General features: G+C 39.9%; 1 protein-coding gene across 1 annotated transcript; it reads right to left on the bottom strand.

Moving 5' to 3' along the window:
* Window positions 1-5570: 5570 nt before the first annotated feature.
* On the bottom strand, window positions 5571-24259 carry LOC128639199 (uncharacterized). Its single transcript, XM_053691458.1, has 8 exons — window positions 22635-24259; window positions 21079-21237; window positions 20915-20956; window positions 20479-20634; window positions 11495-11701; window positions 10432-10603; window positions 6414-6493; window positions 5571-6240 (listed from the first exon to the last, which is right to left on the bottom strand). The coding sequence occupies exons 4-8, from the start codon at window positions 20485-20487 to the stop codon at window positions 5944-5946; spliced, it is 765 nt and encodes a 254-aa protein (XP_053547433.1). The 5' UTR covers window positions 20488-20634; window positions 20915-20956; window positions 21079-21237; window positions 22635-24259; the 3' UTR covers window positions 5571-5943.

The following is a 24259-nucleotide window of genomic DNA, read 5'->3' on the forward strand; positions in this document are numbered from 1 at the left end:
CTGAATCTAAATACCAGCGGGCGGTAAAAACCAGCGTTAGGACCCCTTAACGCTGGTTTGGATGGCTAACGCAGAACTTTAAATCTAGGCGTCTGTCTTTCCCTTGACTACAAGATTGCCAATTCTTCAGCTTCCAAGATGTTGTATCACCCAGATGCTGACCCAGCCCATTTCTGACTACAAAATCCTGTCCTTTTTCGAGGTTGCTAACATCTTATGAGTAAGATTTGAGTAAGAGATTAATTACCATATCTCATTCTGCTTCTACATAGACAATCTTGCTTGTTCCTGACTTTGAGATTGACAAGTGCATGCCCATTCCTGACTACAAAACAGCAAAGTCCTGTCTAGTCTGCTTCAATACCTGCCCCAGCCATTTTCCTTGGCCCTACACTGTCAGAAATAATGTGCAAAAATTGTACCTTTAGGGGTACATCAGCTTGTCACTGGGGCAGTACCCTCAAAGGTACATGAGCTGTACCCTTTAACATGGGTACATATTGGTACCCTTGTAGTTTGTACCTAATTTGTACCTAAGTGTGCAAATATTGTACCTTTAGGGGTACATCAGCTTGTCACTGGGGCAGTACCCTCAAAGGTACACAAACTGTACCCTTTAACATGGGTACTTATTGGTACCCTTGTAGTTTGTACCTAAATGTGCAAATAGTGTACCTTTAAGGTTACATCAGCTTGTCACTGGGGCAGTACCCTCAAAGGTACACAAACTGTACCCTTTAACATGGGTACATATTGATACCCTTGCAGTTTGTACCTTTCAAAGGCAAATATGTATCTTTGGTGACAACATTGAACCTCAGTGCTATGGTACCATAATGTACCCTTAAAAATGGTGCACATTTGGACTTTTAAGGGTACTGCCCCAGTGACAAGCCCTTTGTACCTCATGATGGCAAATTTGTACTCAATACAGCATAGTTGCCAACATTCCCATTTATGGTTTGCTTAGCTCTGCCCACTCAGATCGACCCCCAAAACAAGCATGTTAAATACTTATAGTATAATTTAGCCACACTTATTGGTTAAAGTGATAGGAGAGTTTTATAATGATTCAGATAGAATATGTAATTTTTCAATTTACTTCTGCTAAGAAATTTAGTTTGTTCTCCTGGGTACCTTTGTTGAAAGGAATATGTACATATTCTCAGCCACAGCAAAGCACTACCTGTGATTAGTGGCTATGCACATTTGCCTTTTGTCATTGCTCACCAGATGTGTTCAGCTAGCTCCCAGCAGTGCATTGTTGCACAGAATATGACTTTAGCTATGTGTTTGCATGGTGTAAACACAGTCTTATGCAAGCAACAGTGCAATAATAAATGTGCTAAGACATTAGAATATATTCTTTTTACACTGTTACAGCCCTTTAAAGCAGGTTAAAGGGACAGTCTAGTCAAAATTAAACTTTTATGATTCAGATAGGGCATTCAATCTTAAAAAACTTTTCAATTTACTATTAATATAACATTTTCATTGTTCTCTTGGTATTCTTTGTTGAAAGTTAAACCTAGGTAGGGTCATATGCTAATTTCTAAGCCTTTAAAGGCTTCCTTTTATCTCAGTGCATTTGACAGTTTTTTACAGCTACACAGTGCTAGTTCATGTATGTCATATTGATAACATTGTGCTCACTCCTGTGGAATTATTTATGAGTAAGCACTGGGTAAAAATCAAGTCTGTCAAAAGAACTGAAATAAGGGGGCAGTCTGCAGAGATTTAGATACTAGTTAATCACAGGGATAAAAAGTATATTAATATAAATATGTTGGCTGTGCAAAACTGGGGAAGGGGTAATAAGGGCTTATATATCTTTTTAAACAATAAACATTCTGGTGTAGACTGTCCCTTTAAATAATCAAGCTTATCATCTCCCTTACTTTCAAGCAAATAACTGGCATAGGAAGAATAATTGTACAGCAAGTACCAAAATAAGCATGCAAGGGTTACATTAATAAACCTTCAGCATCTGTATAGCAGGGCATCACAATTCACACTAGTTTATACAGATGTTAATTTGATAGATATAACTACAGTATATTTAACCTATAACTAATATGTTGGGGGCTGCTGGAATGGAAACCAATATATGTAGATATACTAAGGATTTGTTTTAATTTCACTAAAACACTATTTTATGAGGTAAATGGTAAATTTGGATATTTGCTGCAGCAGTGATTGCTGGCAGTGGGTTAATAGACACAGAAATGCCCCAGTAAATGTGGATTTTTTGGATGTCTGTGAATTTCAATCCCAACACATGAAGAGCCTAAATTCCTTAATCCCTGCTAAAAAAAAGCCTCAGTATAAAAAGTATATAAAAGGAGGAAATTACACATGTTCCAAATTGTGCAGCACTACTGAAATGCCTTGCTTCCTCCCATAATGCATTTTACCCACTCTGGTATTATATATAACATCTCATGGCTTCCCCTTACATGACACGTGACTGCACACTGCTACTGGTATTATATATCTCATAGTTCCCCCTTATCTGACACCTGACTACACACTACTACTGTATTATATATCTCATGGTTCCCCCATACCTAACACCTGTCTACACACTGCTACAATTCATTACAGCAGAAGATCCGAGATACGTTTCCAGAAACAACTTACATACAGTAAGCAATGAGTAATAGAGTAAAATTGAAAGCCACATCAACCTCTTCTGTTGCAGTAATGTACTGCACACGATATTACTAAACTTAATCTTGGCTGAGCTGAACTGAACTGAACATGGGACAGACTTAATAGACAGGGAGCAAAAAAAAAAAAAACATCACTGTCCTGGGGCAGTTGACAACTATGATAAAGCATTTAAAAAACAAAATGCCAAACTGATGTTCCATCATTTAATAAATAACCTTAAAAAATTTACATTTTCACATTTTTGTGTGCATTTTTCACAGGATGACTGATTTATGCATCACAATGTATTAATATATCAGGATGCATATACATTTATTGAGCAATTTCACTTTTTCAAAAACTGTACTACACATTTAAATTTTAACTTTGCATTTTAAACATTCTTGGGAATAACAAACAATTTATCATCGACAGAGTATGTGTCAAGGGCCGGAAAGTCCATCTCTTGCCCTAGTTTAATTATACTCCATTCAGGATCAACTTTGACTGAGTATGCATGGAAGTGTGAATCATAAGTTATTGGGATTAAAAGTTTACCACACAGAAGCCATATGGTATTGATATTTAAAATATATTTAATTTGGAAGAATAAAGGAATTTCCTCTGCATGGACATAATCAACTATGAATACATCTTTTAAAGCATATTTTACACTGTTAATAGTCACTTCTGAAACACGCTGGATGTCTTTGCATGAATCTTCATTTACATGTACACTAGTAAGAGTTGTTTGTAGGTCTAATGGGAGCGATGAAAACAGAGTCTCTACACTCCTACCTTGTACCATCTCAAATTCATCAAGAATATTAGGTGGGGAAAACTCCCAGCATTGCCTCATTTGGTGCCTCTCACTTAAAGTTTTAGCTATATTAATAAAGTTTCTGCAGCTACTTGCAACAGTCTTAAAATATTGATGTTTTGCTTCAAAACGCATGCACCAAAGTGAACGCAGAGGTCCATACATTAACATCAGTCTTGAATAGTGAATCAAATAATGACACTTGGGTGTGACAACATCCCCAAAAACATCTGTAAGTTGCGTCAAGAACTCGCAAACAAGTACATCTAACATTGCTAGGTTATCCTTTTTCACCCTTGGGGCGATGACAATGTCAACAATTTCACGACATAACAAGAAAACATTCCAATATTTGCTATTGGGTGGTACTCGGTGTGCCATTAAAAATGGCAAAATCCTAAACAGAAACCACTTTTGGGAAGCTGATCCAACAATTCCAAAATTGTGCAAATTTCTCTCTGACAACTGTACTGGTGTATTTCCCTTGTCATTTTGACCAATTGAAAGTTGCTTAAGTTCTTCATTTACTTCATAAATAGTAATATGTTTCTCTTTGTGAGCCCAGGTCAGAACTAGCTTAATTGTAAGCGGAATAACCCCCTCTAATAAATCATGCATTATATCAGGAGGAAATGCCTTTGTCAAAATACTTCAGCTCATTAAATGGTGAGAGACTATTTACACCATACATTCTTTTATCCTCAGCATTATCAATACATGTCAGATGGTACTGATGAACCTCTGGGGTTCTTAAAACAAAATCGTCCTCTCTGAATTTTTCTTTAATTTCTGTGTGTGTTGCCATGCAATAACGGCAAACTCTAGCAGAGTTTGAATGACATTGTAAAACCACCTATCATATGCGCTGAAAGATTATCTGCTGAAAATGTTGCTAGTGCAGCATGAATAGTCTGCTCAATCCCACCTACAGTTACTGTGAACCCTTCACTTTCAAGTTTTTTAAGATCATCTAACATGGGTTTTAAGATGTTACCAAACCACAGTTTTACAAATGTTTGACGTACTAACCAGGTGGATGTGCTTCAGTTTTGATCGATGTTTGAGGTTTCCTACCATATAATAGAAAGCACAAAGCTTGTGTTTGTTTCTCTTTGAACCTAAGGGGTTGACAACTTCAAATTCGTCTTCATAGAAATGAAGACGCAGGGCATGAGGATTAACATTAAAGAAGGGATTTTCCTTGAAATATATACCATCTGAGTAGTCACTTAAATAATCTGCATCTCTGTCTAGATAATTGTTAGCCTGAATTTCATCAAATATGTCTTCATGTGAACAACAGTTAGTTAAAACCTCAGTGATGGGTACATAAGAATATGTACCTATTTTGTGTCCACTTTGTGACCTCAAATGTGATGTACCGGTTCTACCAACTTAAGCTGAGATTTACAATGTTCTTTCAACATATGTGGGGAGCTAACAACTTTGGAAGCTTCTTCAAAAAAATCACTTGACTGCACTATTTCTTTTAATTCTGGACATTCCAAAATGTTGAACCCATTTTTTTGAAGATGATAAGTAGTAAAAGAGTCGTAATTCTCTTTAAAATAACAAAATAAAACATTTATGTCATTCACCATTTCCTGCTGGACAGTCTGTGGAATGTGATTTTTTTCTCTACATTTAAAGTGAATGTAAATTTTGATGCTAAAGTGCCCGGTTTTTAAAACTTTGATTAAAAACAGGGGCACTTTAATTCATCAATATTTTCATTTCACTCCTGTTGTGAAAATAAACTTACTTTTTAATCTTCACAGCAGCTGCTGCTTCCTCCACCTGTTTCAAAGCCTCTTCCTGGGTCTAAAATGAGGTATCTGGCTTCTTCCAATCACAGCAGTGAATCAAACACTGAATCCCCCGGGGGGGAATCTGTGATTGGAGGATGACCTATCAATCATTTCTGACATCAGAAATGGCTTGTGAGACCGGAGGAAGCAGCAGCTGCTGTGAAGTTTAAAAGGTAAGTTTTTTGTCACAACAGGAGTGAAATGTAAATTTTGATGAATTAAAGTGCCCCTGTTTTTAATCAAAGTTTTAAAAACCGGGCACTTAAACATCAAAATTTACATTCACTTTAAGTATGAAACTAAAGAAATTTTCATTAAAATTTATTAAAAGCTCATTCCTACTAGGTGGATGCATTTCCTCGGTCCTAGGCTGTAGATCACTATTATTCTCCAGATCATTGTGATAGTCTATGTTCTCCAAATTATAGTCCATGTATTCAGCATCATCCTTATCATCATGAGGTTGCACAAGCTTCCTATGTTTGCGATAGACATGACGCCTGAAAGACTTATATACTGTAAAAGATGATTTGCAGTCATTCAATCCACAAGTGATGTTGAAATTGGGTTCATGGTTGTGAACCAGACCAACATGTTGTATTAGTTTCATTAAGGTGAAGGTTGTTCTTCTACACCTTGGGCATCTATATGGTCGTGGCATATTCAGCACAGGATATTAATTATTTGGGAAACAGTTATTGGAAGGGGCTTTTCACCCACCTCAGTAATCTTTGCTATAGCATGCTGCAGGAAGGACAGTGTATTTTTCATGTAGGGTGGGTAAGCCAAGTTGAAAACAAAGTAAGTGCTGAATGCTGCAATTATCCCTTCTTCAACTCCTATTCCTCTGCACACCTCAAGACCATCTACTTTGACAAGGACGTGAACTCTCCTAGAGAAAGCCATTTTCCAATCAGTTTTTACCAACTGTATGGTTGGGTATGGAGTATCAGCATTACACTGTGAAGAATACAAAACATCAGCATTAAAAGAATGCAACATTTATCAGACCTGCATAACCAGACCTCGTTTAATTGTAGTATCACAGAATGACAGTTTTCAAGGACAATGTAATAAGGCACAACAAAGATGCACCCCCTTTCCAGGGGGCTGTTTAACAACTTATTGCATACCTCTCCCAGTGTGATGAAGTTCTCAACTCTCTCTTTAAAGATGTAGGGCAATAGAATCAGTGCTGCACGGAAGTCAGAATCTGTTGTTCAAAAAGTAATTAATCTTTAATAATTTCTTTAACATTAATATATAGGGGTCTATCTATCAAGCTCCGAATGGAGATTGACGACCCTTGTTTCTGGCGAGCCTGTAGGCTCGCCAGAAACAGCAGTTATGAAGCAGCGGTCTAAAGACCGCTGCTCCATAACCCTGTCCGCCTGCTCTGAGCAGGCGGACAGACATCGCCAGAATTCAAACAGATCAAGTACGATCGGGTTGATTGACACCTCCCTGCTGGCGGTCGATTGGCCGCGAGTCTGCAGGGGGTGGCGTTGCACCAGCAGCTCACAAGAGCTGCTGGTGCAATGCTGAATATGGAGAGCGTATTGCTCTCAGCATTCAGCGATGTCTGTCGGACCTGATCCGCACTGTCGGATCAGGTCTGACAGACATTTGATAAATAGGCCTCATTGACTCTATTTTAATATTTATTGATGTTCTTTGACAATGTTAGACACATTAAATTTATTTTTACAAAAATAATTAATTGGAAATATGAATACATTTTGAATAAAGCTTATGGAAAGGTTTATAAATTAGACACATGTATTGCCAATGCAAAAAAAATAAAATAAAAATTACTTTGATGCGATTACGAATGAAAGAGCAAACCAAACACAAAATTAAGATATGATTGACCAACTGTTCATGCTGTTGCTGATAAATGGTTTAAGTTGAAAATTTTAATAGATATGAAAAAACAGAATTTATGCTTACCTGATAAATTACTTTCTCTTACAGTGTATCCAGTCCACGGATTCATCCTTACTTGTGGGATATTCTCATTCCCTACAGGAAGTGGCAAAGAGAGCACACAGCAGAGCTGTCCATATAGCTCCCCCTCAGGCTCCTCCCCCCCAGTCATTCGACCGACGGTTAGGAGAAAAAGGAGAAACCATAGGGTGCAGTGGTGACTGTAGTTTTACAAAAATAAATTTGAACCTGACTTAATTGCCAGGGCGGGCCGTGGACTGGATACACCGTACGAGAAAGTAATTTATCAGTTAAGCATAAATTCTGTTTTCTCTTACATGGTGTATCCAGTCCACGGATTCATCCTTACTTGTGGGATACCAATACCAAAGCTTTAGGACACGGATGAAGGGAGGGAACAAGTCAGGTAACCTAAACGGAAGGCACCACTGCTTGCAAAACCTTTCTCCCAAAAATAGCCTCCGAAGAAGCAAAAGTATCGAATTTCTAAAATTTGGCAAAAGTATGCAGTGAAGACCAAGTCGCTGCCTTACAAATCTGTTCAACAGAAGCCTCATTCTTGAAAGCCCATGTGGAAGCCACAGCTCTGGTGGAATGAGCGGTAATTCGTTCAGGAGGCTGCTGTCCAGCAGTCTCATATGCCAATCGGATGATGCTTTTCAGCCAGAAGGAAAGAGAGCTAGTAGTCACTTTTTGACAACAAACAAGGATGATGTTTGTCTGAAATCTTTAGTTGCTTTTAAATAGAATTTTAAAGCACGAACCACATCAAGATTGTGTAACAGTCGTTCCTTCTTAGAAACTGGATTAGGGCACAGAGAAGGAACAATGATTTCCTGGTTAATATTCTTATTAGAAACCACTTTTGGAAGAAAAACAGGTTTGGTACGCAAAACAACCTTATCTGCATGGAACACCAGATAGGGTGAATTACACTGCAAAGCAGACAATTCTGAAACTCTTCGAGCAGAAGAAATAGCTACCAAAAACAAAACTTTCCAAGATAATAACTTAATATCTATGGAATGTAAAGGTTCAAACGGAACCCCTTGAAGAACTGAAAGAACTAAATTTAGACTCCATGGAGGAGCCACAGGTTTATAGACAGGCTTGATTCTAACTAGAGCCTGTGCAAACGCCTGAACGTCTGGTACTGCTGCCAGACGCTTGTGTAACAGGATAGACAGAGCAGATATCTGTCCCTTTAAGGAACTAGCTGACAATCCCTTCTCCAATCCTTCTTGGAGAAAAGACAATATCCTTGGAATCCTAATCTTACTCCACTAGTAACCCTTGGATTCACACCAACAAAGATATTTCCGTCATATCTTATGGTAAATTTTCCTGGTGACAGGCTTTCTGGCCTGGATCAGAGTATCTATAACTGATTCAGAGAACCCACGCTTAGCTAGAATTAAGCGTTCAATCTCCAAGCAGTCAGTTGCAGAGAAACTAGATTTGGATGCTTGAATGGACCCTGTATTAGAAGATCCTGCCTCGATGGCAGCTTCCATGGTGGAACCGATGACATGTCCACTAGGTCTGCATACCAAGTCCTGCGTGGCCACGCAGGCGCTATCAGAATTACCGAAGCCTTTTCCTGTTTGATTCTGGCTACTAGCCGAGGGAGAAGAGGAAACGGTGGAAAGACATAAGCTAGACTGAAGGACCAAGGCGCTACTAGAGCATCTATCAATGCCGCCTTGGGGTCCCTGGACCTGGATCCGTAAAGGGGAAGTTTGGTGTTCTGACGGGACGCCATCAGATCCAATTCTGGAATGCCCCATAGCTGGGTCAGCTGAGCAAAAACCTCCGGGTGGAGTTCCCACTCCCCCGGGTGAAAAGTCTGACGACTCAGAAAATCCGCCTCCCAGTTGTCTATTCCTGGGATGTGAATTGTAGATAGGTGGCAGGAGTGATCCTCCGCCCATTTGATGATCTTGGTTACTTCCTTCATCGCTAGGGAACTCTTTGTTCCTCCCTGATGATTGATGTACGCTACAGTCGTGATGTTGTCCGACTGAAATCTGATGAATTTAGCCTCCGCTAGTTGAGGCTATGCCTGGAGCGTGTTGAATATCGCTCTCAGTTCCAAAATGTTTATTGGGAGAAGAGATTCTTCCCGAGACCATAGGCCCTGAGCTTTCAGGGAGTCCCAGACCGCACCCCAGCCTAACAGACTGGCATCGGTCGTGACAATGATCCACTCCGGTCTGCGGAAGCACATTCCCTGAGACAGGTGATCCTGAGACAACCACCAGAGAAGAGAGTCTCTGGTTTTCTGGTCCATTTGTATTTGAGGAGACAAATCTGCATAATCCCCATTCCACTGTTTGAGCATGCACAGTTGCAGTGGTCTGAGATGAATTTGGGAAAAAGGGACAACGTCCATTGCCGCAACCATTAATCCGATTACCTCCATGCACTGAGCTACAGAAGGCCGAGGAATGGAATGAAGAACTCGGCAAGTAGTTAAAAGCTTTGACTTCCTGACCTCTGTCAGAAATATTTTCATTTCTACCGAGTCTATTAGTGTTCCCAGGAAGGGAACCCTTGTGAGCGGGGACAGAGAACTTTTTTCTACGTTCACCTTCCACCCGTGAGACCTTAGAAAGGCCAGAACAATGTCCGTATGAGCCTTGGCTCTGTGAAAAGACGACGCCTGTATTAAGATGTCGTCTAGGTAAGGTGCTACTGCAATGCCCCGCGGTCTTAGTACCGCTAGAAGGGACCCTAGCACCTTTGTGAAAATTCTTAAAATCTAACACCACATTCACTTTACTTTCCCGTGGAGATGCTACTTGTTAGAGCGGCAAAGAGAATGACTGGGGGGGCGGAGCCTGAGGGGGAGCTATATGGACAGCTCTGCTGTGTGCTCTCTTTGCCACTTCCTGTAGGGAATGAGAATATCCCACAAGTAAGGATGAATCCGTGGACTGGATACACCATGTAAGAGAAATATGCCAAAGCTTACAACACTATTAAAGGTATGTGCAAAACATCCAATTTTCATAATTGACTAGTTGGACGATAGTTTGACTACTCAATGTGTCAGGTCCATCAGTTCTCGATCAGAGGTTCTCAAGATTATATGGATGCTAAGCTCAGCCCTTCAATATTGGAACCAACTATATTTTAAATTCATATTCCTTAGAAAAGCTCAGATACAGATTTGCACCAAACCGTTATGTTATATGTCAATACCTGGAAGATCTTCTGCAAGCATCTCTTCTCGTGCTTCTTTGTAGATTTTGGCCAAGGGAATATTTCTTTGAACAAGCTCAAGCACCTTTGGCACAATACTGGTAAAGCCCTCCTTAAAGCGCTGGCCTAAGTTGACAGTTGATGAATGGATTCGGTTAACTTCATCACACAGCTGAAAATGGTTGCAGAAAGAAAAAAGTCAATTATCACACTCATTTTATGTTAAAGGTATCAAACCAGTCTAAAATCAAATAAATTAACAATATTCTATGTTGTCACTTTCATTGCCATTTTACTCTGATTCTACCTCTGTGCAATCTGTGTTTCCAATATTAATTGCACATTTATTTGTACATCTGAAGGCTTAGAAAATTACACTATCTTTAAAATAGAGTTCTAACTGTAAAACATAGCTGCAATAAGTGATTGTGGGCCCAAGCACTATGTGCCATGGCCACCTGGTGGCTCAAAGAAATCAATGCACGGTGGGCACATGCATTTTAAGGGACCGTTCTACTTAATTTTGGGGGTTATAAAGTATATTAATATAACAGTGTTGGTTAAGCAAAACTGGGAAATTGGTAATAAACTGATTATCATTTTAAACAATAAACATTTTCAAGTAGTCTGCTCCTATAAGTAGGTATATATATATATATATATATATATAAAAGGACTATTTAAAAAACTGTTGTAAATGTCACACTTCCTGCTGCCAGCTGGTGATGCTATGACCCACAATAGCCACATGCACCAGGTTTATGTGCTGCGTAAAAGGGGTGCTGCATAGTCTGCCCCTGCCATGCCTATGTGCTACATAGGCCTAATAGTCTTCGACTCTGACATGTATGCAACATTTTTAAACTTGTTAATTCCCCTGAAAACTCTGAAAATAAATAAATAATCCTTAGAATAACAATTGGGCCTTTCACAGTTTCAGCTCTTGGTCCCTATTTATTACTTTAGCCTATTGTTCCAAGTGCCCTTATATGCTTACACTGACATCTAACATTTGTTTTAAGCTGAGAACTACTGCTATAAAATTATCTGTGATATCACTTACCCCTGAGGGTGTTTTTAAGAAAGGGTATTTCTTAAGTATGTCCTCCACGGTCATTCCATCTCTTATCTCCCTTCTCCGCCATGCAAAAGTTCGCTGCATTCGGTAATTGACAACCAAGGTGTCTGGTCTCATCTTGTTATACTGAATATGCAAGACATTCACATGACTCTCAATAGAAGATGCATCCTCACCAATGACCGTGATCTCCTGTTGTAGTCAAATTAAAAAACGCAAAAACATAATTTATGCTTACCTGATAAATTTATTTCTCTTGTAGTGTATCCAGTCCACGGATCATCCATTACTTATGGGATATTCTCCTTCCCAACAGGAAGTTGCAAGAGGATCACCCACAGCAGAGCTGCTATATAGCTCCTCCCCTAACTGTCATATCCAGTCATTCGACCGAAAACAAACAGAGAAAGGAGAAACCATAGGGTGCAGTGGTGACTGTAGTTTAATTCAAATTTAGACCTGCCTTAAAAGGACAGGGCGGGCCGTGGACTGGATACACTACAAGAGAAATAAATTTATCAGGTAAGCATAAATTATGTTTTCTCTTGTTAAGTGTATCCAGTCCACGGATCATCCATTATTTATGGAATACCAATACCAAAGCTAAAGTACACGGATGATGGGAGGGACAAGGCAGGATTAAGCGGAAGGAACCACTGCCTGAAGAACCTTTCTCCCAAAAACAGCCTCCGAAGAAGCAAAAGTATAAAAATTTGGAAAATTTGAAAAAAGTGTGAAGCGAAGACCAAGTCGCTGCCTTGCAAATCTGTTCAACAGAGGCCTCATTTTTAAAGGCCCAGGTGGAAGCCACAACTCTAGTAGAATGAGCTGTAATCCTTTCAGGGGGCTGCTGTCCAGCAGTCTCATAGGCTAAACGTATTATACTCCGAAGCCAAAAAGAAAGAGAGGTTGCCGAGGCCTTCTGACCTCTCCTCTGTCCAGAGTAAACAACAAACAGGTTAGATGTTTGGCAAAAATCTTTAGTAGCCTGTAAGTAAAACTTCAAGGCACAGACTACGTCCAGATTATGTAAAAGACGTTCCTTCTTTGAAGAAGGATTAGGACACGATGGAACAACAATCTCTTGATTGATATTCTTGTTAGAAACCACCTTAGGTAAAAACCCAGGTTTGGTACGCAGGGCTACCTTATCTGCATGAAAAATCAGATAAGGAGAATCACATTGTAAGGCAGATAGCTCAGAGACTCTCCGAGCCAAGGAAATAGCCATCAAAAACAGAACTTTCCAAGATAAAAGTGTAATATCAATGGAATGAAGGGGTTTAAACTGAACTCCTTGAAGAACTTTAAGAACCAAGTTTAAGCTCCACGGGGGAGCAACAGGTTTAAACACAGGCTTAATTCTAACCAAAGCCTGGCAAAATGCCTGGACGTCTGGAACCTCTGCCAGACGCTTGTGCAAAAGAATAGACAGAGCAGAAATCTGTCCCTTTAAGGAACTAGCTGATAATCCTTTGTCCAAGCCCTCTTGGAGAAAAGACAATATTCTAGGAATCCTAACCTTACTCCATGAGTAATTCTTGGATTCACACCAATAAAGATATTTACTCCATATCTTGAGGTAGATTTTCCTGGTAACAGGCTTTCGTGCCTGTATTAAAGTATCAATGACTGACTCGGAGAAGCCACGCTTTGATAGAATCAAGCGTTCAATCTCCATGCAGTCAGTCTCAGAGAAATTAGATTTGGATGATTGAAAGGACCTTGTATCAGAAGGTCCTGTCTTAGAGGCAGAGTCCATGGTGGAAAGGATGACATGTCCACTAGGTCTGCATACCAAGTCCTGCGTGGCCACGCAGGTGCTATCAGAATCACCGATGCTCTCTCCTGTTTGATTTTGGCAATCAGTCGAGGGAGCAGAGGAAACGGTGGAAACACATAAGCCAGGTTGAAGAACCAAGGCGCTGCTAGAGCATCTATCAGCGTCGCTTCTGGGTCCCTGGACCTGGATCCGGAACAAGGAAGCTTGGCGTTCTGGCGAGACGCCATGAGATCCAACTCTGGTTTGCCCCAACGATGAATCAACTGAGCAAACACCTCCGGATGGAGTTCCCACTCCCCCGGATGGAAAGTCTGACGACTTAGAAAATCCGCCTCCCAGTTCTCCATGCCTGGGATATGTATTGCTGACAGGTGGCAAGAGTGGTACTCTGCCCAGCGAATTATTTTTGAGACTTCTAACATCGCTAGGGAACTCCTGGTTCCCCCTTGATGGTTGATGTAAGCCACAGTCGTGATGTTGTCCGACTGAAATCTGATGAACCTCAGTGTTGCTAACTGAGGCCAAGCCAGAAGAGCACTGAATATCGCTCTTAACTCCAGAATATTTATTGGAAGGAGTTTCTCCTCCTGAGTCCACGATCCCTGTGCCTTCAGGGAATTCCAGACTGCACCCCAACCTAGAAGGCTGGCATCTGTTGTTACAATTGTCCAATCTGGCCTGCGAAAGGTCATACCCTTGGACAGGTGTACCCGAGACAACCACCAGAGAAGAGAATCTCTGGTCTCTTGATCCAGATTTAGCAGAGGGGACAAATCTGTGTAATCCCCATTCCACTGACTCAGCATGCATAATTGCAGCGGTCTGAGATGAAGGCGCGCAAATGGCACTATGTCCATTGCCGCTACCATTAAGCCGATTACCTCCATACACTGAGCTACCGAAGGGCGCGGAATGGAGTGAAGAACACGGCAAGCATTTAGAAGTTTTGATAACCTGGACTCCGTCAGGTAAATTTTCATTTCTACAGAATCTATAAGAGTCCCTAAGAAGGAGACTCTTGTGAGTGGGGATAGAGAACTCTTTTCCTCGTTCACTTTCCACCCGTGCGACCTCAGAAATGCCAGAACTATCTCTGTATGAGACTTGGCAACTTGAAAGCTTGACGCCTGCATCAGGATGTCGTCTAAGAACGGAGCCACCGCTATGCCTCGCGGTCTTAGAACCGCCACAAGTGAGCCCAGAACCTTTGTAAAGATTCTCGGGGCTGTAGCCAACCCGAAGGGAAGAGCTACAAATTGGTAATGCCTGTCTAGAAAGGCAAACCTTAGAAACCGATGATGATCTTTGTGAATCGGTATGTGAAGGTAGGCATCCTTTAAGTCCACTGTGGTCATGTACTGACCTTCTTGGATCATGGGTAGGATGGTCCGAATAGTTTCCATTTTGAAAGAGGGAACTCTGAGGAATTTGTTTAAGATCTTTAGATCCAAAATTGGTCTGAAGGTTCCCTCTTTTTTGGGAACCACAAACAGATTCGAATAAAAACCCTGTCCTTGTTCCGTCCGCGGAACTGGATGATTACTCCCATAACTAGGAGGTCTTGCACACAGCGTAGGAATGCCTCTTTCTTTATCTGATTTGCAGATAACCTTGAAAGATGAAATCTCCCTTGTGGAGGGGAAGCTTTGAAGTCCAGAAGATATCCCTGAGATATGATCTCCAACGCCCAGGGATCCTGAACATCTCTTGCCCACGCCTGGGCGAAGAGAGAAAGTCTGCCCCCTACTAGATCCGTCGCCGGATAGGGGGCCGTTCCTTCATGCTGTCTTAGAGGCAGCAGCAGGCTTTCTGGCCTGCTTGCCTTTGTTCCAGGACTGGTTAGGTTTCCAGGCCTGCTTAGATTGAGCAAAAGTTCCCTCTTGTTTTGAAGCGGAGGAAGTTGATGCTGCACCTGCCTTGAAATTTCGAAAGGCACGAAAATTAGACTGTTTGGCCTTTGCTTTGGCCCTGTCCTGAGGAAGGGTGTGACCCTTACCTCCAGTAATGTCAGCAATAATTTCCTTCAAACCAGGCCCGAATAAGGTCTGCCCCTTGAAAGGAATGTTGAGTAATTTAGACTTCGAAGTCACGTCAGCTGACCAGGATTTAAGCCATAGCGCCCTACGCGCTTGGATGGCGAATCCGGCATTCTTAGCCGTTAGTTTAGTCAAATGAACAATGGCATCAGAAACAAATGAGTTAGCTAGCTTAAGTGTTCTAAGCTTGTCAATAATTTCAGTCAATGGAGCTGTATGGATGGCCTCTTCCAGGGCCTCAAACCAGAATGCCGCCGCGGCCGTGACAGGCGCAATGCATGCAAGGGGCTGTAAAATAAAACCTTCTTGAATAAACATTTTCTTAAGGTAACCCTCCAATTTTTTATCCATTGGATCTGAAAAAGCACAACTGTCCTCAACCGGGATAGTAGTACACTTTGCTAAAGTAGAAACTGCTCCCTCCACCTTAGGGACCGTCTGCCATAAGTCCCGTGTAGTGGCGTCTATTGGAAACATTTTTCTAAATATAGGAGGTGGGGAAAAAGGCACACCGGTCTATCCCACTCCTTGCTAATAATTTCTGTAAGCCTTTTAGGTATAGGAAAAACATCAGTACACACCGGTACCGCATAGTATTTATCCAGCCTACACAATTTCTCTGGTACTGCAACTGTGTTACAGTCATTCAGAGCAGCTAATACCTCCCCAAGCAACACACGGAGGTTCTCAAGCTTAAATTTAAAATTAGAAATCTCTGAATCAGGTTTCCCCGAATCAGAGATGTCACCCACAGACTGAAGCTCTCCGTCCTCATGATCTGCATATTGTGACGCAGTATCAGACATGGCCCTTACAGCATCTGCGCGCTCTGTATTTCTCCTAACCCCAGAGCAATCGCGCTTGCCTCTTAATTCAGGCAATCTAGATAATACCTCTGACAGGGTATTATTCATGATTGCAGCCATGTCCTGCAAGGTAATCGCTATGGGCGTCCCTGATGTAATTGGCGCCATATTAGCGTGCATCCCCTGAGCGGGAGGGGCGAAGGGTCTGACACGTGGGGAGAGTTAGTCGGCATAACTTCCCCCTCGTCAGAATCTTCTGGTGATATTTCTTTTATAGTTAAAGACTGATCTTTACTGTTTAAGGTGAAATCAATACATTTAGTACACATTCTCCTATGGGGCTCCACCATGGCTTTCAAACATAATGAACAAGTAGTTTCCTCTGTGTCAGAGATGTTTAAACAGACTAGCAATGAGACTAGCAAGCTTGGAAAACACTTTAAACAAGTTTACAAGCAATATAAAAAACGTTACTGCACCTTTAAGAAACACAAATTTTGTCAAAATTTGAAATAACAGTGAAAAAAGGCAGTTACACTAACGTGTATGTAACAAGTTAGCAGAGCATTGCACCCACTTGCAAATGGATGATTAACCCCTTAATACCCAAACTGGAATAATAAAAGACAAAAACTTTTTTTTTTGTTTTTTTGTTTTTTTTAAAAACAATCACAACTGCCACAGCTCTACTGTGGCTTTTTACCTCCCTCAAAAACGACTTTGAAGCCTTTTGAGCCCTCCAGAGATGTCCTGGATCATGCAGAGGGAAACTGAATGTCTCTGTCAGTATTTTTAGCTGCACAGAAAGCACTAAAAAAGGCCCCTCCCACTCATATTACAAAAGTGGAAAGCCTAAGGAAAACTGTTACTAGGCCAAATTCAAGCCAGCCATGTGGAAAAAAACTAGGCCCCAATAAGTTTTATCACCAAATACATATAAAAACGATTAAACATGCTAGCAAACGTTTTATATTACATTTTTATAAGAGTATGCATTTCTATTAATAAGCCTGATACCAGTAGCTCTCACTGCATTTAAGGCTTTACTTACATTAGTTCGGTATCAGCAGCATTTTCTAGCAAATTCCATCCCTAGAAAAATATTAACTGCACATACCTTATTGCAGGAAAACCTGCATGCCATTCCCTCTCCGAAGTTACCTCACTCCTCAGAATATGTGAGAACAGCCATGGATCTTAGTTACTTCTGCTAAGATCATAGAAAACGCAGGCAGATTCTTCGTCTAAATACTGCCTGAGATAAACAGTACACTCCGGCACCATTTAAAAATAACAAACTTTTGATTGAAGAATAAACTAAGTATAAAACACCACAGTCCTCTTACGACCTCCATCTTGGTTGAGGCTTGCAAGAGAATGACTGGATATGACAGTTAGGGGAGGAGCTATATAGCAGCTCTGCTGTGGGTGATCCTCTTGCAACTTCCTGTTGGGAAGGAGAATATCCCATAAGTAATGGATGATCCGTGGACTGGTTACACTTAACAAGAGAAATAAAAAATTGGTTCGACCTCAAATCCACAAATGCACAAACACATTTTTTCTAACAGCAAATAGCAAATTTCAATCAAACCAAGAATGATAAATATAATGAAAAAAAATTAACAATAATTCTAATTCTAAGAGAATAGCGAAGTACATACCACAACTGTAATATATATTTATACATATATTTATTTATACTCCAGATATTTCACGAACAAATATTATTGGACACTTGGCTTTTAAATGTGTTAAACCAGTGAAATCTGTCCTGGAGGTCCCCCCTTATCACCACACATTTTGTATGACTCCCTCATTTAACACACCTGATTCAACTCATCAGCTCATTAGTACTGACTGTAAGTAGTGGTCAACCAATATATCACCTAGGCCAATATATATTTACTTATATTAAGCATTTTTAATTATCCTCATTGGCAGTCTGGCAGATACTGTACATTTTGGCCAAAAAGTCTTGGAAGAGAACACCAATTTTTACATTATTTTGACACTGTTGTGTACCCCAGCACCTGAGCACAGAAACACAGGAGAGCCCATTCTTCATCTTCATTAGTTTGCAGTCTTTGTTTAACAATTCAATCTAATAATAGAAAGCCAATCATCATAATACTTTTTCATATACCGTCAGCATTCAGCAAATATGCATTTATATAATTTACTAGTTAATAATTTAGCATTTGATAGTTATAAATGTGGTATTTACTATCTTTAACCCTTTAAGGACTTGAAATGTTAGAGAAAAACTTGCCCAAAAGACCAGAGAATTTTTAGCATTTTGGCTATCACTCCACTTAAACAGAAATAGAGCTTTTTTTAAATTTATCTATTAAAATGATATTATTTTTTTAGTAGACAACCCAAGGTATTGATCTAGGTCAATTTAGGTATATTTCATGCCACTGTTTCACTTCAAATGTGATCATATTTACTTTTTCACAAACTTTGGGCTTCTCACTGAAGTTATTTACATACCACATGGGCAGTCATAACACGAATGCCCCCTCACATGTTTTTTATGTAGCGTAGCAGATCCCTTCTTGCTTCCCTCCATCCCAAACCTTTTCTGCAGTATAGAAGACCCACCTCCTCCTTCTCTCTCCCACACCTCTAGTGATGGGCGCCCACCTGCTTCCTCCTTCCCTCCCACACTACTAACTGCACCACCGCAGTAGATAAAGAGAGTGACACAGAGTGTCACTGTCTGTATCAGTGATCTGTTTTCATATAGTAACGGGAGCTTGATCAGCACTCTCTTACCCTATACCTTCTGCCTCTGGCTGTGGTCTTAGCTGTTAGAGCTGAAAGCAGGGACCGCAGCATGAGCCAGAAGGTTGGATGTAGATACTACATCAACAGAGTAAGCTGGGCAAAGTATCCTGTGATGTAGTAGCTATGTCCAATTGGCAGAAGTGGTTAAATTAAATAGTGTGATATCATATATATATATATATATATATATATATATATCGTCCACGCGTCTCTCAAAGATATCGGCATCGGCTAGGGTTGCACCGATACTAGTACCGGTATCGGTACCGATACCAAGTATTTGCATGAGTACTTGTACTCGTGTAAATGCACCGATACTTAAACCGATACCTCCACTTCCTACCCATATGCTATCTTGTGACGTTTTTTCAAACTGCATGTTCCCATTTCATTTTAAGCTGGAGTGGAGACTAAACTAAAAATTGTTTACTATTGTTCTGCCAATACAAATTGTTGGCATTTGTATTATTGTAGGAGAGATCACTGTACCTCGTTCAGACAAACCCCTGAAGTACTGGGCAGTTTAAAAACTGAGATTTCTAGCACTAGCTAAAATGGCCCAAAAATATCTTTCTGCCCCATGCAGTAGTGTGGAAAGTGAAAGACTGTTCAACTTAGAGTCGAACCTCCTTACTGATAGCAAAAACAGACTACTAGCTGAACATGCAGAGATGCTTCTGTTCTGTTCCTTAAAAAGAACTTGCCACTAAGTTTTGAAAAACTATTATTATTGCTTGATTGCCTTTTTTACTGCTAGTTCTCATCTTGCACAATTATGTTCAAAACATACTGTACTCTGAGGAACATCCATACCCTTAGATTATATAATTGCAGGAAGAGTACTCATTGGACAAATTAAGTTAATTCCAATGAAGACTCATCCTGCAATTATAGGACTAGATTTAGATTACATTTGATTGGTAAGCTTTACCAATGCTCTGTTCACATTTTCAATTCCATAGACTTTAATGGAGTAGGACATGTAATGAGATCATTGGTAAAGCTTGCCAGTCAAATATAATCTAGCCCATAGTGTTGTTCCCCATGATTAAACAGTGCACTGTTCTATTTTTTACTGTATTGCACTTTTGGTTGGTTGTAATTTTATATTTGTTATTTATTGTTGTTGTTATTAATATATTTTATTGTAATATTTTTATTTATAAACATGTTCTGTGAACTTTGTGACAAATAAAACTGTTTTATTATTTTATAATGTCTTTTGAGTTACAGTCCATCATAATTATAAAGAAGGAATCTTAAATAGTTAGTCTGTATTGTGCTTGGTAAACTGTCACATGACAGTAAAAAAAAAAGTATCGGTAATTGGTATCGGCAAGTATTTGAAAACAAGTATTGGTACTTGTACTCAGTCTTAAAAAAATGGTATCGGTGCAACCCTAGCATCGGCCATAAAAAAACCTATATTAGTCAACCCCTAACTGCAAGACCTAAATTGGGTGTGTCCAAAAAGGTAGACATCCAAAATGTGCAGTGGTTCAGGAGCTTCATAACAGGTTTGAGAACCACTGTGTTAAACTATACACTTACCCCTGACATAGTTCTCTGACAGGCTCCTGAAGTTTCTTCCGATAGTCTCACCCTCTTGTGCCCAAACTTCTCCTTGCTCTTTCTTACCTCTTTGTCAAGAACCAGAGGTGCACGCTCTGCTTTGAATTTTTGCTTGAGGGATTGGTGCCAAGTATGCTAACAGAGAGGGTAAAAACAGATCAGATCAAAAGGTCAACCTCAATTTTTTTTAAATGTATATATACAGAATCCTCCAATTTCTGTTCATTATAACTTCTGAGATGTCTGATATCTGAGAACATATCATTCAAGGGCAATGATCTTATGTAACTCCTATTTATACTGGTAAATTCCTTTCACATAACATACCCAAACCTTGTAACTTACATAGCCATTCCCTTCCAGATCCTTAAGGAAAGGATATTTCACAATAAGTGCTTTAACAACTTGTACATACCTGAAAGACTGAATTAAAACCACATTTGGCTCTAAGAATCTCCTAAGATGAAAAACAAAATACTTAGTTTACATTAATTATTTATAAAGCACCATCAATACTTTAACTGTATATAGATTAAGCAATGGTAAACAAATTACAAATTATGGAACATAATGACTTACAATGTGTGTTCTATCATAGCTTCATGGAGAACTCTAATGATTCTGTGTCTATCTTTGGAGGATTTCTGACATGTTTCTTTGTTATCGAGTCTGGTCTGAAGATCTCTGGGAAATGGTGGAATGACAAAACCAGCAGGCAGTCTCCCACTTGTTGCATTTCTTCAGTGAGGATGGGGTATAAAAAGTGATAGTTCACACAACAATGAAAATTCTATTATCATTTACTCACCCTCATGCCATTCCAAATCCATAAGACTTTTGTTCATTTTCATAACACAAATGAAGATATTTTTAATATTCTCTTATCATTTTTGATCATCCATTGCAAGTCTATGTAATCAATGTTTTCAAGCTTCAAAAAGTACATACATACATTGTAAAAGTAATCCATATGAATATTCCTATCCATATGAATAACAGATTTTAATTTAGGCCCTTTTTAATAGGTGCACCACCAAGCCGATTTTACTGATGACCCAGCTAAGATTTTAACCAAAAGTAAGCTAAAACTGGCTAATATTTAAAATGTTCAATGTTTATTGCTCAAATTATAATTAAATAATTTTTATCAAATTATGCAATTCATTTTTGCTTTGGATAACAGAACATTTAATAACATTACAAAGTGTTACACTACCCCTACCCAGCTACTTTATAATGACACCCGGATGGCAAATTTTTTTGTGGAGAACACTGCACATATGAACATTGATCAACGCACATACACAAAGCACATTAAATATGGTAAAGGAAGCTCAAACGTGTTTGCTTGACGTGCAAGAACAAACATCATTGGTTTTAGCGCGTCAAGCAAGCACATTTGAGCTTCCATGTACCATATTTAATGTGATCTATGTATGTACATTGATCAATGTTTATGGTTGAATAAAATCCTAAATTAAAATCTGTTCATTATATAAAGCAATTGTGTCTTGGATTGATTCATATGGATTCATATGGATTACTTTTATGATGTCTTTGGGCCCCATGCATGCACGCTGGCCCGTATGCATCATCACACACTCCGATGAGTGTGTAATGCCTGCCCCTTCACTTGCACGAACAATCATGCAAGAGAAGGGACTGTCAATTGGTGAGTACTCTTCGGCACCTCAGAGGTGGCAAAGAGTGTAAGAAGCTTTTTACATTGCAGGAAACAGGCTCACATGTGCAAACCTGCCCCGCAAGGGCTCTGGAGCAGCTTATGCTGCTTCGTACATGGAGCCTTTTATGTACTTTTTGAAGCTTGAAAATGTTGATTGCCTTCACTTGCAATGGATGGACAAAAAATGATGAGAGAATATTAAAAATATCTTAATTTGTGTTCCGAATATGAACACGTGTCTTATAGGTTTGGAATGGCCTGAGGGTTAGTAAATGATGACAGAATTTTTATTTTTGGGTGAACTTACCCTTTAAGAACTTGCATTACTAGTAACACTGATGATTAGCCACTAACATGAATAATTTTCTACTACGACATATTCATATGATTACCAATTTACCTATTAAGATTAGACATAAGCATAAAACATATTACTTAATGTTATACTTACATTTCTGTAGTTGAAAGCTGCTGATAGCATTCTGGTGGCACTGGTTCTAGAGTTATTGTTACCACCTCCTTCATCTCCCGTATTAATTTGTTGAATTTGGCCTGTTTTTTTAAATGAATCTTCAAATAAGTATGATATCATGTTCTCAGTGAGGCCACACTCTATTGTTTCTCCATCCACCTCATTCTCTGAAAGGACAGATAGATCAGCGTGAATTTGAGGATAGATCTCAGCAAAACTAAAATTAATGACGTTGTTTAATTTTTATTTTCAATGGAAAATCATTAGTATCATTAATATAAACTTCGACTTTCAATGGGCTAATTTAGAAAAACACATTTAAAATAACTTTGTAGTCAGTACACATATGGTTAGAATCAAAATTATTTAAATTAGTATGTCAGGGGGCGGAGCCAGCTGGCCTTGAGGACAGACGCATTTTCTTATAGCTCCTGCTTATAGCTATATTATACTTCTCTCTTTCTGAGATTTTTGCCAAAATTTATACTGTAACACTGGTCATGGAATCCTAGGATCCTTGGGATTAACTCTGTGTATAAACCAGATGGGAAGAAATCCGATATAACTCTCCTCTACGAAGTGGGCCTGACCGACTACGGCAGCAAACAACTGCTTTAGACCTACTCCTCTGATTCAGTGAAATGCTAGCGTGCAAACTCCACTATGAAGGGGACTAATCAGCTACAACTGCTTTTCACAAAGCTAGCACAGCAGATCGACAGTCATTTTACTGATCTTACACACATAATCAGAAACCTAAGCTGGAGTGAAGACCTTTGCGCGCCCAAAATGGAGGAGAGAGCGGATGCTGCTTCACATGATACGCAGTCACAGACCGATACAAGCATCTTTTGGGCCACAGAAGATTCAAACCGGTCATGCCTATTGCGGACCGGAGAGATTGAAATTGAGCTACAGACTACATCAGCTAAGAATAACCCCGCAAATCTATACCTTACAGCTGACTCTGATGCGGAGACACAACGGAGAAAACCTTGCATTAACTCTTTATCTCCTGTCATTCGGGACAGTACACTGGACCTCCTGCAATATCCTAATAACACCCCTAAAGCGAGGAAGGCGGATGATCAGATCATCACAGCACAGAGTCTGCAGGAGGGCTTCCAGCGTTATGAACGAGACATCAAGGGACAAAAGGAGCTTAAGTTGATACAGCCTCTCTATCGCTGTCAGTGCTCTAAAACCAAAGCAAAACATCATTACTGTTCTCCGGAGGGCATAGGTTAGATATTGATATGTACTGTGTTGTCTATACTCCCCGACACGACCCAGGACTATATAATGGACTTAGTCAAACATAAAATTGCAAAATGCGCACTGTTCTATTTTATTATCTTCCGGTGTGGGAGCCAGATCTGCAGAAGATGCCTTTGAGTAATATGTGGGGGTTTTTGAACGATGCTACGGCTGTGGCTGGTGTTACGAGTCATGAGGGCATTGATCACCCAGTCACGCACAAACATAACAGAGCGTAGGATTCACGCAGTACTCTCAAGCCCTTTAGATTTACAACCCTCCATAAGAGCCAGGACTGTTTTCTAGGCTATCTTCTCTTTGGAAAGAAGGTAGAGGGCGACTCCTAG

The sequence above is a fragment of the Bombina bombina genome, chromosome 1, assembly GCF_027579735.1.
Source record: "Bombina bombina isolate aBomBom1 chromosome 1, aBomBom1.pri, whole genome shotgun sequence".
In the NCBI taxonomy this organism is placed as follows: Eukaryota; Metazoa; Chordata; class Amphibia; order Anura; family Bombinatoridae; genus Bombina; species Bombina bombina.